Source organism: Hyaena hyaena, unplaced genomic scaffold, assembly GCF_003009895.1.
Source record: "Hyaena hyaena isolate Hyena2069 unplaced genomic scaffold, ASM300989v1 scaffold_158, whole genome shotgun sequence".
In the NCBI taxonomy this organism is placed as follows: Eukaryota; Metazoa; Chordata; class Mammalia; order Carnivora; family Hyaenidae; genus Hyaena; species Hyaena hyaena.
The window spans coordinates 2401536-2423384 of record NW_024080790.1 but is presented as its reverse complement, the minus strand read 5'-3'; the positions used below and the strand labels follow the sequence as shown (position 1 = coordinate 2423384).

Here is a 21849-nt window from a genome sequence, read left to right as displayed (position 1 = left end):
TACACATTGGTTCCCAATTTAGGTGTCTCTCTTTACCACTAGAATACATGCTTCCCTGCAGGCGGTGTAGTCTACATATGGGCATCAGGCTTTGAAATCCAATTTCTAGCACACCATAACTGGGGCCATTCATTTCACTTCTGTGAGCTTCAGCTCCTTGTCTGTAAGACAGAGATGACCTTGTCTGTAAGACAGCCATGGTGCTTTCCCATAAAGAGTTAGCATGAGCATTAAATGAAACTAGATATATAAAGTGTTTGCATTGTGGCTGGCACGTGGTAAATGCTCAATAAATATATCACTCTAGATGCACATTATTAGATCAGGCTTTCTCTCTTCTATTGACCCACTCTGCTGGAGTGGGCACGTGTGAACGCATCTAGAAATCCCACCAACAGGTAATATTTGTTGGCCAATATTTGTTGCTTATATACAATACCTGATAGTGGCTTGCTTTTCATTCCAAAGTGTTTATTTCACTTAACAAATATTTATTCGGAAACTTCATTTAACCAGATGCTCTTCTGGAAGTTTGTTTAGATTGGTGAAGAAATTAGTAAAACCGCTGGCCCTTGGGAACCTACTTGTTGATGATTGAGCTTTGATTCCATTTTCTTCATCAGTGCAACTCTTTTCTCATTCTAATTTTACCAGAAAGAAACCCTCAGCTAGATGCTAATCTCTCCTTAACACTTCTTGATTCATGACTGATTACGAATCCCCCTATTTCATACCAGGAAAGTGGGACATGGCTGAAGTCAACAAGAATCAGGACAGGAACTGGGGCAGCCAATGGCAACAGGGGGTGGTGGAATGCATTTTTGTGTGCCAGGGTGCACAGTAAATAATTAAAACCCTACAAGTCTCAACCCTAATTTAGAGGGTTTCCTCTAGTTTTTTAAACCCTGCCTATTACCTAGCACTGTGCCCTGTTCATAAGAAATGCCCAATAAAATTTTCTGATTGGTTAATAAAAGATATAAGAGAGAAAGATAGGGTTCTTTTTTGTTAAAATCTATGCTGTAAATCTTTTATTTGAACATTATTCAACATTATTTTCTCTTCATCACTCTCTCTCTTTCTCTCTCTCTTAAACACACACACGCCCCTCTCTCATGCACACATTCACACATACACCTCCCAACTTTCTTCAGTTAACTTTTCTGCACCAGATACTGTGAGGCTCCTGAGGATACTAAAATGAAAAAGACATGGTTCTTGCTCTCAAGAATTTCTTTATAGCTCCAGCAACTTATCACCTGCAGACATGTGATAAAAGCACAAAGATGCTTATCCCTCAGGCCATGGGGCCCCCAGTTTATCTTTGTAGTCAAATATACCTTTCTGAGAGAAAAAACTGAGACCAGAAACTCAAATACTTCTTTAAAAAGAACCCCTCGCGTTTGAATGGTGCTTTATATCCTTAAATGACCTCTTGCAGTACTTGTAAGGTTGTGTAAGTGTGCACTGTACAAAAGCCTTGACAGAAAGGGTAAATAGGGCTGAAACCCACTGGCGCTCCTCTCATCAGGCTATTACCCCGGTGTGTGACTGAATCCATCCTTCCAGAAACAGAAGAACCTATTTCTCCACTCAAAGGTACCATCTGCTTCCCAAAGACTGTTCCTGGCCCAGGGATGGGAAATGGGCCTGAACTGACCCTGGTTTTGCTTGGCACAGAATGACAGCTTTTGTCCTCTAATTTTGCCCTTCCAGGTAGCAGCCCCTGCTCCATCCCCAAACTTCTGCTGGTGATAATGGATTTTTTTTTTTTTTTTTTGCTGCACTTCCTTTTCCCCATATTAGATCTTCTGCAAGCTCTGTTTAAATTCCCAAGGAAAACTTTTTTCTGTCTCATACCTAAGTTTATCTCCATAGCCTCAATTTAAAAACATGTCCCTCTGTGCTAGTGTCCTGTGTGCCCAGGCTTTACTTTGGTTTCTGAACATCTGCTGTGCTACTTTTCAGATCTGAGATTTTCACGTCACTCCAATCTCCCGGCATTCACTTGCTCCTCTTCCCCTAATCTCTTTCTTAATCCCTAGGCTTTACCAGTCAACACCAGAGCCCTGGGGAAGTCTATAGCTCTTGGTCCAGCCTTGCATCTAACCATGCCAGGAACTGGATTCTCCTGCCTGTTCAAACTCACTTTGTTTTCTGACCTTCTTCTCTGCCTCTATGACCAGGTTTCCCAGATCCATGAACTATTTGGGGACAAGGCTGTGTCTGGTTGGTCTTCTATTCCAGAACCAGACACAGTTCCTGTTGCACACCGCATGCTCAGCCAATGTGTGTCACGTGAACAGGTGGGGAAGGCTATCTTACTCCAGGTAACCCCAAAGCTCACACAGGTCTTTGCCTCCCACTCCTCCTTGTTTGGCCAGGTGCTGAGGTCTGGTGGTTCACCTCACAACTGCCTCTCCTGTATTTATCCACTGCAAGCCTCCAGATTAGGCCTCTGGATTTGTACCTGGAATGTTGGCTGATGTCCAGCTAGTCTTCCTTTTTTTCCTTTTCTCCCTCCCTTTCCTTCTGTTTATTCCTTCTCTCATCTCTGTATTTTCTCCCATTTAACATAGCATTGAATCCATTATAGTAATAATGACCTCCATTTAATGCCCATGTTCTAAGAAGCACACACAGGAATGTCTGCCTATCATTATTCATTCTTATAGACTAGCCACCTGCCTGGTATATATCCTTATCACAATTTCACAGAGGAGGAAACTGATCCTCAGAGATTGAATATGACTCACCCAAGGCTACATATGTGTAAGTCTGCCCTCTGCCTTCTTTTTGTCAGTCACTGTGTTAGCTTCTGGGGATATAAAGATGAGCAAGGCCAAAGGAAACACCCCTATGTCCTTAGAGCATACGTGGAGAGGGAAGACAGAGTAGGAGAAAGAACCAGGCAGGATGAGAAGTATTTTGATGGACATGTGTCCCCATTTAAGAGAGAACAGAGCCCAGGGAGTGACTGAGTCTGACAGGACCAGAAAGGCTTATTGTGAGAGACGTGGCCTGAAGTAAGTCTTGAAGGATGAACAAGAGCTTTCCAAGAGGTCAGATTAGGGGTGATTGAAGATGAGTGGGGAGAATATTCCAGCAAAGAGAATATCATGTTGTCACAAATGAAGTGCAGTATTTGTGTGGAGAAGGAACAGGAAATGTAGGAGGAGAAACAGGAGCTCTGAACTCCTGGTAGGGAGTTTAGCCTTCATCTTTTAGGATGAAAGGGTTGGAGGGTCCTCGGAGGCTTTAGGCAAGAGAATAACGTGAGAAGATTTATGTTTTAAAAGGACCACCTCATAGATAATGTCACCAGTGGACTGGAGGTGAGACAGGAGGAGAGGAGACATGTTAGGAACTACTGTGAAAATCCAGAAAGAGAATAGAAGGGTCCACAAAATCAGGGAGGGGGGTGGGTGGGTAGACAAGAAGGCTGGATCAGAGCGAGAGAGTTGTTGGTTGTGGTGACTGTGGAATGGGGCAGCTCTCTGGTTTAATTTGTTGTCTGGAAAGATATCACTTACAGAACATCATGGAGATCAGGGGAGGTAAGGCAGGTTTGGGTGTGTTTGTAGGTGCAAGGCGAAGGGAACGGTGGAGGTAAGGAGGGGAAGGTGATACGTTCACTAGCAATGTGGTGACCTTGAGATTCCCACCGAGGTACTTGCAGGCAGTTGGATAGACGGGTCTGCAGCACAAGAGAGGGTTTCTGGGGGGTGAAGCACGTAAATTCTCCCTTCTCAAAGCCATTTAAACATGGTTCTCAGACTAATGCACTGCTCATATCAACATATTGAGAAAATACCCAGTTTTGAATGAACTATTAGCATCTCACCCATAGATTTGAAGCCATCTAAAATAGAATATAAACTGAAGCGGGGGTTAAGAGCATATGAGAAGAAATATCTCAAAAGTTGACCCTAGAAGATTTTGTGATTAATTTTGGGGGGGGGGTGGGAATTAGGGATCAGAAGATGGGAAGATGAAGAAAGGAAATGATAATGCTTCCCAAGATGACTTTCTGTTTATACTTCTGTCTTGAATTTTCTTTTGCTCCAACTTGGGGAAAGAGAGTAGCTAACTTCTATTACAGAAACAGCATGTGGCACTTCTGGGCATGTGACACTTCTTCCATTTCTCTTTTCTTTTCGGTGCCCTCCCATAATGCAGACTTAACCTCAGCATACACAGTACTATTCTGTAACTCGTCTATATTTTCTCATGTGCCTCCCTTGCCAAAGTACATGAAGTGGCTCCATATTACCTCTCAGATCAAGGCTGAGTTCCTCACTCAGCCACCTGAAGCCACTTCTTCTCAGGGACCTCTAGCTTGATTTTCTATTTGATGAAAATATAATTATAATCCACTTTTGTCTTATGCTTAGTAATGATAACACTCAGATTCCAGGAAGATCTGACCACTAGAACTTTCTGTGATGATGGAAATGTTCTCTATCTGTGTCATCCAATACTGTAGCCATGAGCCACATGGGGCTACTGAGTACTTGAAAGGTAGCTGGTGTGACTGAGGTACTAAATTTAATATATTTTAATTCATTTGCCTGTACATAGCCACTCACAGCAAGTGGATACTGTTTTGGACAGCACAGTATTAGGGGCTTCTTCTTTCTCTCTCTACTAGAGTAAGGATGGGTTTCTGATTTTATGGAAGCTCTCATTTCCCACTTCCCCAGAGTTTTCTGTAAATGCTTAGCAACTGCCTTCTGACTTCCGGCCTTGCCTTGTCTGCCTGCAGCCCCTTCTCAAGTCCACAACCTGGCTCAGATCTCCTTCCCCTAGGGCTGGGAGTGTGCACTCAGTGTGCAATGACAGGCTCACAAGCGAAGTTTATCACAGTTTTTATTTTCATTATGAGAAACAGCTCCTTTAATAGTAATAGATTTCTTTGTTTATCTGGGAACAAGTCATATCCACAAAGAAAGGCTGTTCACAGGAGCTAACAAGGATATTTAGCCAAAAACAAGTCAAACTTAAAGCCCACCAGGATTCCTTCCCTGATATTTGAATCATCTTATCATAGCTCTGGCTGGTGAGCAATGCTGAAGGCCAAGATGGGAGATAGCTCTGACATGGGATAGAAAGCTCCCCTTGCCTTAGCCAATGGCTCATTGGAGCCCTAGCTGTGTTTGGGCCTATTTCTAGCCTTCTGGAGGCTTGTACAGAGCAATCCACACTTGAACTGTGTGGTGTGTAGGCATACCACTTGCAATGAGGATGAGAACAAGTACTCAAGAAGCATTGGGTGAATGTGTGGGAGAATGGTATTATTTCTGGAATATAAAAGATGGTTAGTCAAGGCCTTGACTATATGCAGGCAGACAAGGTGGTTGCCTACCAAGCACAAGGGCATCAAAGTCCCTGTTGGCCAGGTCTGAGAACATACACTCTCCATACCTCCTCTTGCCTTTGCCAGCCATTTTACAATGCACAGATATTTCTAGAGGATGTTTTGTTTTTGTGTGTTTCATTTTGTCATTGTTTTTGCCACAACAGAGCATAAAAATTTCACAGAACTAACCACAGATTAATATCCCAGCAACTAAGTTCTGTGCTGAGTTAATTCTCTTCAATTACAGTGTCTTTTTGGTTTCTGTTTCCTCCATCCCACACCTTCAATGCTATTGGAGACCTTTGGTTCCTCCCATTGTGGTTCTAACAGTTTCTTTAGATCTCTGGGAGTGGCTCAGGATACCTGAATCCTTATAACCATCATGTGACAACTGCTTGTTTCTTTCCTTTCCTGGGCTGGCTTTCTGTGGTGACATCACCTCAGAAGCCAACTAACGCCTCCTCGTTATGCTTCCTGTTAGGAAGGTGGTCTTCCCTCCCAAGACTGATGCTGCTTCAGGTGAATGGTCACATTGGGCTAGACTATGCTGAAGCTATTAAGCTAAAGGAGAACTCCCAACCCTCAGATTTTCTGGAATGCCTCACTCTTCCATTTTTTAAAAAAATATGTGTGTGAACCATTCTTCTCATTTCTGCCTACAATCTACCGTCTTTCTAGGACAGATAGGAGTCTTTGCAAGTAATGGTCTCTGACCTAGAGAGACAGAGCTGTATACAGTTCTTCAAATTCCTTCCTCCCATTGTATTCCTGCCAAGACCCTCCTATCATTCCTTTAGATCATTTACGCAGACTTAGAGTACGTGACTCACCTCAGCGTGGCTGTTCTTTGAGTTACAGGTGGAAAATCATGAAAACAGTAGTTAACTGAGGAGCAAGATCTAAGATAAAATTCTTTTTTTAAAATGTTTATTTTGAGAGAGAGAAAGAACATGAGTGGGTGAGGGGCAGAAAGAGAGAGGGAGAGAGAGAATCCCAAGCAGGCTCCACCCTCTCAGCACAGAACCCGACGCAGGGCTTGATCTCACTAACCGTGAGATCATGACCTGAGCCGAAATTAAGAGTTGGATACTTAACTGACTGAGCCACTCAAGCGCCCCTAAGATAAACTCTTAACTGGGGTGCAAGGACACACTGATACAAAGCAAACCCTTTGCAAGCATGCCGCCAAATTGTCATCAAAATGTCAAATTGCTTTTTACTACAACTGAGTTTATGCACTGTTAGGTGATGTCTTGTCTAACAGGAGGAGGAATCAAGTATGCTTTGTCCCCTGGTGTACCACATGATATGATCTCTCCAGTCCCTGGTGGGCGGTGAGGGGTCGCTACAGGTTACAATGTATGTGACAGCAACATAGGCCCCTTGTGAGAATCAAGGGAACACAGTCTTCTTCAGACAGCAATTCAGGACTGAAGGGAAAAACACAATAGAGGGATGACTGAATACAATTAGACTGTGATGTCATATAAAATTCTGGTATTTGGAAGTATGCCATAAGCATAAGTAAAGTTTGAAAACCACAGGCCTAGAAGGAGATAGAAAGGAATCAAAAGCAATAGGAAACGTCGATTCAATGCATTAAAGATAGGAATGAAGGAAGAGAAGAAGCTGATTATAGAGCAACATTTTGAAATGCAGAGGGAAGTTTAGGAAGCTGTCAGAGATGATCTCCAACCTTGTAGTAGGAAGTGCCACCACCTGACAACAAAACTAACAAGTGACTTCAGCTTACCTTGGACCAGGTACTGTTTAAGTTATATATATATGTTAGCTTGTTTAATCTCCACAATAATTCCGTAGAATTATTATCCTGTTAACAAGAGAGGAAACTGAGGCTCTGCGAAGTTGTATAATGTACTCAAGTGTCCAAGAGCCGGAAAGGAAGAGCTGGTCTCCAACCAGGCTGGGTGAAATGGGTAAGAGTTGAGTTGGTTGTGCTCAGCTGTGTCAAGAATGTTCCATGGACTGGCAAAAGCTGAAGGGGCTGTAAGACAGAGACTTCTTCCAGCAAGGACAGAAGTGCAGGCACTGGGGACTGGCAGCATGTTGCCGGGAAGGTGCTACGATATGGTAGAACTCTGTGGAAGGGCACTGCAGAGCTGGCAGGGAAAGAAGGGAGGTGGGGCTCAGAGGACGTGTCCAGCAGGACGACAGGCCTGCTGATGGATTGCTGGGGAGGGAAAGAAAGGAGACAGTTATCCCCCCTGGGAGTTACCGCGGAGACAAGCTGAGGACACCTGGATCTGATCCAGTGACAGCAGAGCTCTGGTGCGAAAACAAAAGCCAACTGCTTGATACCGAAGGTTGAGGATCTGAATTCAAATTCCCCTTCTGCGTTCTGCTGGCAGATTCATTTTCCTTTCCAGTGCTTGTGTGTCCTCAGTGCATTGAAGGGCCCATCTGACTGATCCCGGGGTAGAAAGGCAGCTACAGTGAGGCCCCTGGTTGAGCATAAAGGGCTGTAAACACTCTCAGAAGGCAGGGGACAGAGTGGCACTCAATGACACTGGGCAGGAGCATTCAAGGAGGTGCCAGCTTCCTGCACGTTGGGGGCGTGGACTGGGCAGGGGTTTCGGGATCTGCTGGGGAGGGACGCTGCTGGATGACGAGGTCCCAGCGGGCGCGCCAGCTCCTGCCCTGGGGACAGTGCCCGGCCAGCTTCCGGCTGCCTCCGCAGCTGCGTGGGAGTCCCTGAACCCGCCGAGCGGGCACTGTTTTCTCTCTTGTCAGATACCGACTCCCACGCAGGAAAAAGGAAGCACCTTTTGTCAGATGCTGCGGCCACTTCCTCTTCAGAAGGCTCCAGCCAGCCTTTCTCTTTGCAGAATGACGGAGCCGGCCTCGGCCTCCGGACTGCGTACGGTACGCATCGGGCCTCCGGCTGTCGCCGGCTTCCCTGTCCCTGGCCAGCCCGCGCCCGGAGCAGGCCCCTCGGCTGCCTCTCGGGGGCTCGGGGCTTCGTCCCTCCTGCAAGCCTGGCCCAGTGAGCCGGGCCTGGCTGGGACGGGCCCCCTGGGGCTTCCCCTGGGGCCTCGGCGCCCACCCTCTGCACGCCGCTTCATGTCCCTCAGCCAGCCTGCCTGTCTGTTCCTCTCCATAGCTCGGTCCCGGAGCGTGATGACCGGCGAGCAGATGGCCGCCCTCCACCAGCCGTCCGCCCCCAACCCGCTGGAGAGGCCCATCAAGATGGGCTGGCTGAAGAAACAGAGGTCCATCGTGAAGAACTGGCAGCAGAGATACTTTGTGCTGAGGGCACAGCAGCTCTACTACTACAAGGATGAAGAGGACGTGAAGCCCCAGGTACCAGCCAGGCTGTTGGTCCCCGTTGGCAGGGCTCCCCGGTGGGCGCACGCAGGTGGGGGCGGCGCACGCAGGCCTTCTCACTAGGACTAGACCCGCATCCATCCAGAGGTGTTCCTTCTCTCCTTTTCACCAGTTTTTAGGCACATAAACTGAGTCCCAGAGATTATAGGTAATCCTCCTCCACCAAGCCCAGGGGTGAGCACTGAGGAGCTTCCCAAACCAGCCCTTAAGTCAAGATATGGTCTTAGTGGTGATGCCGTGTATGAGGGCTCAGAGACAGTGGATTTGTGTTCAGGCAAATTGGTTTGTTTGATGGATCAGTATTTATTGAGCATCAGTTATGTGCTGGACATTGTTCTGGATACTTGAAATCAACCAGTGAGTAAAACAGATAAAAGTCCCTGCATGTAGAAATTAGAAAATAAGGGGAAAGACAGAAAGCAATAAATAAGGAGAGTATGTGGTTTGTTAAGAAATGACTAGTTCCACGAAATAATTAAAAAAAAAAATAGAAGGGCTTAAAGGGAGAGCAACCATTTGGGAGATGTGGTACAATTTTACAAATGATGGTCAGTATGGCTGAGGACGAGAGGCAATTAGCCAGGCAGGTCTCTGGGGAAAGAGGACTTCAGACAGAGAGGAAAGTCAGTGCAAAAGCCCAAAGGTGGAGTGTGTCTGCTGTGCATTAGGAATAGCAAGGAGGTCAGCGTGGAGGCAGCAGAGCGAGGGAATGAGATGGCATCAGAGAGGGGCGGGTGGACTTGAGGGTCACAGTGCAGATAGCAAAGAAGACCACTACACTGAGGGCTATGGGGAAGCACTCCATGGTTCCTAGCAGAAAGGGGACATTCTTTGGCTTTTGCTGTAAAAAGATGGCTCTGGCTATGGTGTTCAAAATAGATTCAGGGCTAGAGGCAGGAGGCATGATGGTAATATAGGTGAGAGGTTGTGTCATTTGGAATGTCAGTGGGAACTGGAACTGTGAGCTAGAGGAAGATGATCAGGTTCTGGATATACTTGGAAAGTACAGCAAACAGAATTTCCAGATGGAATGGATGGGGCCAGAGAGGATTTTGGTCCTAAATCTTGGGACTAGTGATTCCTCATGGCCATCGTGGTGCATGAAAGTGAAGGGGGGGGTGCCATTAACAATTACCCTGGGGCCCCACATGTAACCTGCATGTCTTGGAGCAACCAGGATGACTGGCCACCCCATCTAGAGCTCATGTCTGTGGAAGTGGAAGACGGGTTGGCCAGAAGGAGCTTGTTAGGGAAGACAGACTCTAGAACCTTCCGGATTCAGAAGAAAAGCCCTAAGAAGGGTAAGGATATTGAGGGTGGATGGCAGGGTATGTAAAGAAACTAGACAGTTATTTTGGAAGAGGACAGTTCTTTTTAAGAATAAGCTTGGGAACTGTGACACATCAGCAGCACCTGGTTGAGCAGGCCCTCCACTTGAGGGTTGTGGGTGTCTGTCACTGCAAAGGCTGGAGAAGGGCCAGAGACCCCACCACAGACTGGGTTCTTGCTCAGTGTCCTGTGCCTGGTAGCCGGACTTCCTTTTACTTTATGAGCAACCCAGACCCTATCAGTACCAAGCAATTACAGGCTGAGACGGTGGTGACTGGCGCGTGAGTACCCGATGTAGTAAGTCTTCCCTTGTGCAGATTGAGGGAGGTGGCACTAATGCATTAGCCTTCCCAAATCAGCAGAAAGGACAGCTCAGTGGAGTTTATTTCCATGAGGTGTAGATGGTGAGAGGTGCCATTTGTCCAAGCTTGTGTTCTTTTCCTGGCTCTTCTACTGTCTGGCCATGTATTGTTCTGGGCCCTTCTTTCTTCTCTTGTAAGATGCTACAATCCTACCTGGCCTGCACTTATCACAGTCTCAAAATGATAGGAAGCACTTGTAAAAACCTGTTTTGTGACAACATAAACTGATGTCAAGAGTCAAATAAATTATTGGAGGTCCTATCTTCTCTCCTTTACTTCTGAAGGAGGAGCTCAAAAATCCTCTCAGGATTAAAATAGCCTAGGATAATTAGGTAAAGCTTCTTCTAGGATGCCAACTATGTTTTTTTTTCCCTAAAGGAAATCTATTAATATAATACATCAGATCAATAGGTCGAGATCAATAAGTCAAATAAGGAAAAACTACACAACCCCGAAATTGTGGCTGCAAGAAGCATTTGATAAATCTTATATTTCAGATATAGAAAGTTTTTAAAAGCTTTTAAGGAGAAAATGATAATGTATTAGAAAGAAGATTTTACTTTATATAGATACGTATATTTTGATCACAAAAGCTATATGTGTGCATGGTAGAACATTTGGAAGATGCAGAGAATACGAAGTAGAAAATAAATTATCCCACTGGCAAGAAATAGCCACCTAAGTCCTCACTCCTTCCAGTTCTTTCTATACATAGACATTTAGAAACTCATTTATTCTAAATACATATTAGTATAATAATATTCTTTAATTTAAAAATTAACAATAAGTCATGAGTTAATATTAAATATTCTTTTACAGTGTAATTCTTACTGGTGACACAATAGTCTACTGTATGGACATTCTATAATTTATTTGGGCTGATGTTTTTATATTATTATTACAAATAAGAGTTAAGTGGACATCCTCATAGGCTTTTTATATCTCCATAACTATTTCAGTAAGGTAAAGGAAAATCTATTAAAAATTAAGTACTTTTGGGGCACCTGGGTGGCTCAGTTGGTTAAGTTGCCAGCACCTGGTTTCAGCTCAGGTCATGATCTCATGGTTCATGGGTTCAGAGCCCCTGATGGGTTCTGTGCTGACGATGTGAAGCCTGTTTGGGATTCTCTCTCTCTCCCTCTCTCTAGCTCCTCCCCTGCTTACACTGTCTGTCTTTCTCTATCTCAAAATAAGTAAACTAAAAAAAAAATAATTTAAAAAATAGAGTACTTTTGGGGCGCCTGGGTGGCTTAGTCGGTTGAGCGTCCGACTTTCACTTAGGTCATGATCTCGCGGTTCGTGGGTTCGAGCCCCGCGTCGGGCTCTGTGCTGACTGCCAGCTCAGAGCCTAGAGCCTGTTTCAGTCTGTGACTCCCTCTCTCTCTGACCCTCCCCTGCTCACGCTGTCTCTCTCTCTCTTCTAGAAATAAATAAAAATATTTAAAAAAAAATAGAGTACTTTTTAAAAAAATATTCTTATTTTTATTTTTGAGACAGAGACAGAGAGTGAGGGGGGAAACGGACAGAGAGAGAGGGAGACACAGAATTCGAAGAAGGCTCTGGGCTCTGAGTTGTTAGCCCAGAGCCTGACGCCGGGCTCAAACCCATGAACTGTGAGATCATGACCTGAGCTGAAATCAGATGCTTAACCAACTGAGCCACCCAGGCACCCCCCAAAAACTAAAGTACTTTTTAATGTTATCATTTAATGTTGTTTTGGGATTCATAGACATTGCAAACATCTAGATATGACGTACAAGTTACAGACATTAGCTAAATTCTTGGGAAAAAGTAAAGGTATATTTCTATGCTATGTTTCACACCATTAATGATTCTGGATGAACTAAGGACTTAAATGTAAAAAAAAAACCGAATTCATAAAAGTCCTAGAAGAAAATGCAGTTATCTGCATAATCTTAGGAAGGCAGGTGTTTTTTAAGCATAGCATAAGCAACAAAGACAGCACAAGGGAAAGACTAATTTAATTGCATTACTAAAAATGTCTGTATCCTAAAAACCAACATTATAAAGTGAAAAGGCAAATAATAAAAAAAGAAAATATTATATATATAAATATAGTAAACAAACACTCTTAATATTCAAAGTATTCTTTCAAATCTATATTAAAAAGTCCAAATAGCTCAATAGAAAAATGAGCAAATGACACAAAAGGACAATTTACCAAAGAAATGTAAGAGCCAATACGTGTGTATATAAAAAAGTCCAGTCTCAATAATAATTAAAGACATTCAATGTAATCTAACAAGGCGTCATTATCCCCTTAACAAATTAGCAAAGCCTTTCTGGAAATCTCAGTGTTGGTAAGGACAGGGAACAGGAATTATAATGCACAGCTGATGAAAATGAGAATCTGTACAATCTTTCTGGAGGGTAATACATGCCTTTTTAAAACTGCACCTGGGTGGCTCAGTCAGTTAAGTATCCAACTCTTGGTTTTTGTCTCAGGTCATGATCTCACGGTTAGTGGGCTCAAGCCCTGCATAGGGCTCTGTGCTTGGGATTCTCTCTCTGTCTCTCTCTTTCTTTCTCATAATAAATAAATAAACTTACAAAATCTTCGGCCTTGCATTTCTAATTCTAGGAATTTAACTGAAGTGTTTACTTAAGACTGCTGTAGAGAATTAAAAATCCCTGTACAGATTTTTACCACAGTATTGTTTATAATAGTGATGTTGAAAACAATGCCCAGTAGTAGGGTCCAAGTTATATCAAGGAACTTTTACATATTTATACAACAGAATGCAATTCTTCTGTTAATGTCCTAAATTAATACTTTTTGAAATGGAAACATATCCATAATATTGCTTTGAAAACAAAACCAAGAAATGCCAGTTTACAACAAGGGATGATGTATGTACTAATCCCTTTGTTGAGGGGAAAAATAATGAATCTGTATGTATGGAAAAAGGCTGGGAAAGAAATACACAGAGCTGTTAATAGAGGTTATCTTTGAGTACTGGGGTTTCACACAATTCTTAATTTCTCTCTTTTTTGTCCATTTTCTAATTTTTCTGTAACTAAGGTATAAATTAGTTATAAATTTATTTATTTATTTTTATTAAACATTTTAAATGTTTATTTATTTTGGGAGAGAGAGAGTGAGCATGAGTGGGGGAGAGGCAGAGAGAGAGGGAGACACAGAATCAGAAGCAGACCCCAGGTTCTGAGCTATCAACCCAGAGCCCGACGTGGGGCTCAAACTCATGTACCATAGGATCATGATCTGAGCAAAAGTTGAGGTTGGAGACTTAACCAACCGAGTCACCCAGATGCCCCTAAATTAGTCACAAATTTAAAAAGAACATGCACATATTGTATCTCTTTTAAAAAATCTCAAACAGACACCCCAGTAATCTTGGAGCAATCAGATGAAAAAGGCTTTCATGTACATTGATGGTATACATATAAGTTGGCAAAACTTTCTAGAAAGCCCTTTGGCCAAATTTCTAAGAGCCAAAAAAAAAAAAAAAAAAAAAATCATACACTTACCCTGAGTCAGTTTGGTTGTAGGAAGTGATCCAAAAGAAATAAGATACATACAGTGCTGTTTATAATGAGAAACCTTGAACCTAATGATCAACAGAGGAGAATGACGAAATAAATTACGGAACCTATATGATAGAGTCTTGTGCATGCTCCCTGGAAAGTTTGGGGCTCGATAGACGGCAGCCTATGTGCATTTTCTTCCCCTGAGGTCTCAGCAAGATCTGTCCAGCTTTAACAGCATAATGTTCTGTAAGTCTAACCTTACCTTGATAGAACGCATTCCAAAAGGTTCTTTGTTGGGGAAATTGTTTATTAACATTTTCTTTTTAATGTTTTATTTATTTTTGAGAGAGAGATAGAGACAGCATAAGTACGGGAGGGCTAGAGAGAGAGGGAGACACAGAATCCGAAGACAGGCTCCAGGCTCTGAGCTAGCTGTCAGCACAGAGCCCGATGCAGGGCTCAAACCCACAAACCCTGAGATCATGACTTGAGCCGAAGTCAGACCCCAACCGACTGAGCCACCCAGGCGCCCCTGTTGGGGAAATTGTTTAAAACAGAACCTCAGCAAACTGCCTTCAAGTCCCTAATACAATGATGGTTCTAGTCAATCCTCGCTTAGTTGTCCCCTTGTGTCATGCCTGGCTTTCTGGGATGTTCCCGAAGGTGGCTGGCCGTGGTGGGAAAGTGATTCACAAAAGGTTTTCTGGTGGCGAGCTGATCATGATGCGGCATTAGCCAATTTCTGTGGTGTAAATACCCCATCATGGCTGATTCAAGCTGCCACCGTGACGTCAGTGAACACAGAGTTGAGAAGAGAGGTACAAAGCACAATGTTTTATAGTACTTTTACCGCACAGATGGGATAGATGTAAATACCCACATGGACAGAAATAATAGTAAAATCTAGTAAATAATTAGGAAGTGATAAATTCTGAGTATTATCTTTTGATAATATAAAATATTTCATTGTAAGCTTATATAATTTAACTTTTGATAACAGCTGTGGTTAACAGCTGGCTCAGCTTGTTCCTGAGAATGTCAGAGTTTGTTCCTGTGAGCTGCTCTAAGTGGGCTCTAGCACACCACTGCCAGGCTGTCCACTGTGCTTCGTTGCTGTAGGACTTGTGGCTTCTAGCATATGTGCCCTCCTCCTTCCATCTTTGTACAGAGTTCACCCCAGTCAATTTGCTGTGCAGGTGAAAGTGACAACTTGGTCCCTTCTCTGCCTGGGGCCATTCTCCCTTCCCCATCAACGTCCCCACCACCACTACTGTCTCTGTTACTGCTTCCTACTCTCCTCTCTTCATTTATTATGTTCAGGGCAGTTGTGCTCAAGATGAGAGAGAGCTAAGCTCAGTCTGTTGAGCATCCGACTTCAGTTCAAGTCATGATCTCACAGTTGGTGGGTTCGAGCCCCACGTCCAAGTTCTGTGCTGACCGCTCAGAGCCTGGAGCCTGCTTCAGATTCTGTGTCTCTCTCCCTCTCTCTAACCCTCCCCTGCTTGCACTCCATCTCACCCTCTCTCTCAAAAATAAATAATAAACATAAAAAACTTTTTTAAGATGAGGAAAGACTTGCAGTTTGTCATTTGTGTGTTGGTGGGAATAAGTTTAATTGATGATTACTTCTTTTGGGAAGTAAGTGGGACTTGTAAGTAAAGCCTTACTTGTCATTCTGAAATTTCACTGACTGGGATTTGAATCACAACGTTCCTGTTAACTCGCTTTGTGATGTTGGATCAGCTCAGTAACCTCTTTGACCCTTACTTCATCTCTCTGGTGGGGAAAGTAAGTCTGCCCTTCCCAGAGTTTTTATGAAGATTTAATATGATAGTGCATCCAAGGCATTTAGCACAGAGCCTGGCACCTGGTGACTGCTCAATAAGTGGTACTAATATATTTTGTATTTTATTTTTACTGTTTTGGGATGAAAGTGATTTGGCATATCAAATAATAGTGTAGAGAAGTATTTAGGAGAGGCAGACACCTCTGAAATGATACTTTCCTTTTCTTCTGGCAGTGCTCTTTCTTGTTTAAAAATAATATGACTTTTTATCCTAATGCCATAACTCATGCAAAATAGACCATCTGCACAATCTCAGGGTCGTATTTTTCCTGAGGCCATTGATATTACTGAAAGGTGATAAGGATCATGTAGGTGGGAGTTATTTTTAAGTAATAAAATTAGGGAAATGTAGAAAAACACAGAATTCCCTTTTATAGACATTTTTTCTTTTCCTTTTCCTCCTTCCCCTCTTCCTCCAATCCTTCCTCCAATTCTACTCTTTGTCTTCGTTCTTATTCCTCCTCCTCCTCTTTTTCTTCTTCTTCTTTTTCTTCTACTCTTTTTCTCACTCAGTCTTAGACATTTTTATTTCTAGACTCTCCAGAGACATTTATTCTTTCAGGCTCCTGAGCTGATCTGAGAGTCTGTTAAGACTCTTGCCCTTATACTGTCAAAAGTTTGGAAATAACAAAAGTAAAACCAATGAATCACCATAGTAGTAATTAGTAAAAGTTTACTGTGCACACATCAAAAAGACAGTTTGCAAACTGGAAACACTTAAACCAACACATGGAATGATGTTCAGGGATATATTGTTATAAATCAGCTTTAAAAAATTTTTTTATAGTTTATTTTTGAGATAGAGAGAGACAGAGACTGAGCGGAGGAGGGGCAGAGAGAGAGAGGGAGACAGAATCTGAAACAGACTTCAGGCTCTGAGCTCTCAGCACAGGACTCCATGCGGGGCTTGAACCCGCAAACTGTGAGATCATGACCTGAGCTGAAGTTGGACGCATAACTGATTGAGCCACCCAGGCACCCCATAAAGCAACTTTTTAAGTGAGAAAGTAGTGACTGTTTATTCTTCCTAGTGATTGCTTGAAATATTAGAATTTCCTTAAATGATAGGGAATTGGTCAGTGATTACAGTTCAGGTTTTGCTTATGATTTCCAGAGGCATAAGCAAGGAACGACCCAGGTCAAGTTTGTCTTGCAAAGTAAGTGAAATTGAACTTTGCATGACTAAGCTGGTTTTATTTGCTCATGGAATTTTTAAGGCTGATCTCTGTTTTTTATTTTAATAGATGCTCTGATGTCAATCCTCTCCATTCACATTCTGTTCCAAAGACATTTATGTTTTCTCAGCTAGAATCAGATACTCTGCTATTATGGCCAGTGAGATGTAACTTCTGACAAGCTAACCCTAGTACAAATAAGCTGTGTCCCTTTGTGCAGTCACTTTGACTTCCAAAGCATCGGTTTCCTCATCTGCAAAGGAGAAGTGCCAAGTTTTGCCATGTTTCTGGTAACAGAACTGTTGCAGGAATCTAATGAGATAGTGCATGTGACCATTCCCTGTAAATGGGAGAGCACTGAGCATACATATGGTGGAAGTGACTTGTTTTTCTGACAACATATTCACACAGAAGAAGTCATATATTCTTCTGCACATGGATCCATGATCCCCCTCCCCACTTCCAGGGGCCATAATGCTGATGGGTCCCCACCACCTCAGCTTTAACTCACTTCTGGGATGAATTACCATTTTGTCACTTACTAGCTCTGTGAGATTGGGCACATTTTATAGAGACTTTCTGATTCCCAGTTCCCTCACTTGTAAATGTGTGCTACTAAGTACCCCCATCTTCTTGAATGGTTACCTGTGGTTCAGTCCCCAGTGGAATCTCTCTCTGGTGGCCGGGCAGGTAGAATAGTCTGCCACAGTACCTCTGCATACTATCTCTGCAAGGTATACTAGTCTCTGCCCTGCTTACAAAGATCAGATGTCTGGTTTGGCCAAGAATTCAGGTGGGTGGAAAAGTACGAAGAGGCAAGTGTTGGTGATGGCACCCTTTCCCCTCATTCTTCTGTCAAGACCTTGTTCTCTTCTCTCTAAGCACCTAGTTTGCTCCCAGATAACTGTCACCTAATTTGACAGAATCCTGAATAGCAGAAGGGCCCCATTTAAAACTGTGATGCTAGCTTTTCATGTTCCTTTCCTCCTATCTCCCTCACCTACCCCATCATTATCCTGTTTGTCCTTCAACTTAATTTTTGTTTATAGGTGACCAAATTTCTGCTTATCTTAAAGAGCTAACTTTTGCTCTTTCAGGGTTGCATGTATTTACCAGGAAGTACGATCAAGGAGATCGCCACAAACCCAGAAGAAGCGGGGAAATTTGTCTTTGAAGTCATTCCAGGTAGGCAACAAAAGTGGGGACAGAGGTACATTATATTACCATCTTACTTCTGGATCCTAGAAGTCAAGGCTAAGTGTCAAGCAGCTAACCAACCAACCTAGTAAGAATGCATAGTAATTCTGTATGTAGTTAATGAACTTGTACTAGTTCATTAGCCTGTAGGCAAACTAAGTGGGCACGCACTTGGTTCAATTCTGTAAGCTTTTCATCAGTGCACACTTGTAACCAGTGTTCCACTAGGCCCTGGGACACTGCTTGGAAAAGTACATCATCCCTGCTCACTAAAAGGATCTCAGTTCTGAAGTTGAGTGGGACACTAAAATTAATAGTTAAAATATGGGGCACCTGCATGGCTCAGTTGGTTGAACACTCAACTTCAGCTCAGGTCATGATCTCATGGTTCATGGGTTTAAACCCTGAGTTGGGCTCTGTGCTGACAGCTCAGAGCCTGCAACCTGCTTCAGATTCTGTGTCTCCCTCTCTCTCTCTCTCTCTCTGCCCCTCCCCTGCTTGTGCTCTGTCTCTCACATTCTCTCTCTCAAAAATAAGTAAACATTAAAAAAAAAGAATCAGAGACTTAAAAAAATAGTTAAAATATAAATTCAGTGATGTGAAACTGCCATTTTGGTAGGCCAAAAATGCTTTACAGTCAATAATCACATATGGCTCAACATGACCTAATATGAAATGACAGCCCCAAATTACTGAGCACTAAACACATGTTAGGTGCTGAAATTCACCTATCATGCATGTTAACACCACACTAGAGGGTGCTTTTTCCCAGACTAGAGTTACCTTCCTCAAATATATTTGGGGCAAGGGGAGTTTGTCTTACTTTGTCTTGAGGGGAATTCGTGTTTGTGTGAGCCTAGCATGCAAGTCTTTCTTTGAGGAGGAAGAGAGATGGACAGACCTTCAGATAAAAAAGCAAAGAAGTGCCCTTTGCAATGAGAAAGAATGAAATCTGGCCATGTGTAGCAACATGGATGGAACTTGAGGGTGTTATGCTGAGCAAAGTAAGTCAGGCAGAGAAGGACAGATACCATATGTTTGCACGCATAGGAGGATTAGGAGAAACTTAACGGAGGACCATGAGGGAGAAGAAGGGGAAAAATAGTGGGGGAGAGGGAAGGAGGCAAACCATGAGAGACTCTTGAATGCCAAGAACAAAGTGAGGGCAGATGGGATGGGGAGGAGGATATGGGGGGTGATGGGCATGGAGGAGGGCACTTGTGGGGATGAGCACTGGGTGTTATATGGAAACCAACTTGACAATAAACTATTTAGAAAAAAAAAAGATACATCAATGCTAGGTTCCTTTTTCTTGTTAACCTAACCTGGCATTGATTTTGCTTTGTTTTATGCCATATGAATATCTGTGCTTTGGGCTATCTTACTGTATGCTTGGATGTGTATGTAAATTTTATTCATGCAACTGAGTTCTGTAACAAGAGAAATTAGTTTTTAATAAATAATAAATTCTTGTTGAACATTTGGAAAAAAAAAAGTGCCCTTTGGAAAGGAGACCACCTGCGAGGAGCTGAACTGAAAAAAATATGTTTTTCTTTGTTTTCTAGAGTAATAGCCAGTTTTAGGATTGAATTCTATGTTATAATTTCCTCTAGTTCTCCCCCAAATATCAAACAGTTACAACGCACTAACTATGTATCAGTCACCATACCAACTGCGCCAAATATATTTCTGCTTCTCCCTGTCTCTTGCTCCTTTGCCAGCCCCAGCCCTTCCAGAAACTCCAGAGCTGCTGGTCGGGCTGTGCAGCCAGGCTGACACAGCAGGGGAGGCTACAGTCCCCTGAATGGGCTCCCCTTCCCTTAACCAGCCCCCTTACCACTCGTGCAAGGCAGCTGTATACATAAGAAAGGCAACATAGCAATGAGTTTAGAGTGCCTGGTCTGTAGCCATGTCACCCGGCTCCAAATCCTGGCCCTGTCACTTTCTATTTGTGTAGCTGTGATCAAGTTATTTAATTTCTTCCTGTCTCTGTTTCTTTATCTGTGAAATGGGAACAATGATGATGATAGTGAGAATCAATGAAAAATATATTTGGCACACTGAGTATTGTGACTGATAGATAGTTAGTGCCTTATAAATGTTTGTTATTTGAGGGACAACTAGAGGAAATTATAATGTAGAAATCAATCCTAAAACTGGCTATTACTCTAGAAAACAAAGAAAAACAATTTTTTTAAGTTCAGCCCTTCCTAGTTGGCCTCCTTCCCAATAGGCACTCCTTTGTTTTTGTTTTTTTTTATTTTATTTTACTTTATTTATTTATTTTTTAATTTATTGTCAAGTTAGCTAACATACAGTATATACTGTGTGCTCTTGGTTTTGGGGGTAGATTCCTGTGATTCATCGTTTAGATATAACCCTCCTCAATGCCCATCACTCATTTACCCCCTCCCCCGCTGCCCCATCTCCCTCAGTTTGTTTTTCACATTAAGGAGTCTCTCATGGTTTGTCTCCCTCTCTGTTTGAAACTATTTTTTCCTCTTCCCTTCCTCCGTGGTCTTGTGTTAAGTTTCTCAAGTGAAAACATATGGTATCTGTCTTTCTCTGACTGACTTATTTCACTTTGCTTAATACCCTCCAGTTGCATCCACATTGTTGCAAATGGCAGGATTTCATTCTTTTCATTGCTAAGTAGTATTCTATTGTATATATAAACCACATCTCCTTTGCTTTTTTTATCTGAAGTTCTGTCCATCTCCCTTTCCTCCTCAAAGGGAAGAGTTTATTTTTTTCAGTCTCTCCTGTTTGAGAAAGCCCCCTCTTTTTCCCACAAGTTTCTTCTAGTCCTAGGGCCCCTTTCCCAGCACAATGCATGGAATGCAACCATCCATGGTAACATGTGTCCCAGAGCCTGAATTTTCTGTCAGAGGTAGCCTTACCAAGAGCTCTGGCTGCAAATTCGTGGTGGATTTTGCACGCAAAGCCCAATACCCTTGAATATCGCTGTGCTAAGGTGGGATGAAGATCTAGCCTTTCATTATCACATTTGCTGTGGTCTCCTGGTGGGCATGTGTGTGCACGTACACGCATCTCATAAGAACAAATAATTCTAAGGCAATAATTAGGTAGGGAACCATTTTCCTAAAGGAGCCATGATACTCAAGCCTTCACCCAACTTAAAGTGAGGCACCTTTTATATTATGATGTAAAGAATTTTTAGTTCTTCTTTTTGTCGTGCTCTTATGCAAGATGATTTCAGGGGCCAATGCTGGCATAGGAAATTGCCTTCCTACTCAGGACCCTCTCTCTGTGATCACCGGTGTTAGTTGCACAAAGGCCATGGAGAAGACTTTCACTGTATTCATGTTATGATTTCTTTATTTGGGGAAGGCAAAACGTTTATGGAGTACCTGCTATGAGCCAGGCACTATTGTAGGAATTGGGAATCCAGAAGAGAAGAAAACAGACTATGCAGCTTATAGTCTAATGAGACAGACTGACAACAAACCAAATAAATGAGTAAATGGAATAGTTTTTACGATGTTATGAATAAGCACAATGGGAAAAATTAAAGGAAAGAAAAAGAAAAAAATTCTGATTGAGGTGGGGATGGTAGTGATTCAGCTATCATTGTGAATAGAGCAGGCACTCCAATGTGCCCCACATTAATTGTTTTGCAGGCCAACAAAAGATTTTTGAATTCCCTTTGGTTTTGATTTCTTGAGCCTATCTAATCATGGAGCTTCACCTTCTTCACCCTTTGGG

At 42.9% G+C, this 21849-nt stretch overlaps 1 protein-coding gene across 4 annotated transcripts in view; it reads left to right on the top strand.

The window, feature by feature from the left end:
- Positions 1–21849, top strand: part of ARHGAP25 (Rho GTPase activating protein 25) — an 89863-nt gene that overhangs the window by 33102 nt on the left and 34912 nt on the right. For 2 of the 4 annotated variants that reach the window (XM_039239540.1, XM_039239539.1), the window contains exons 2-3: positions 8481–8680; positions 18024–18111. In XM_039239540.1, the coding sequence (XP_039095471.1) occupies positions 8481–8680; positions 18024–18111 (288 nt within the window). Of the gene's footprint in view, positions 1–8094; positions 8681–18023; positions 18112–21849 lie in introns of those variants that run through there. The other 2 variants (XM_039239536.1, XM_039239538.1) reach the window with 2 other exon arrangements.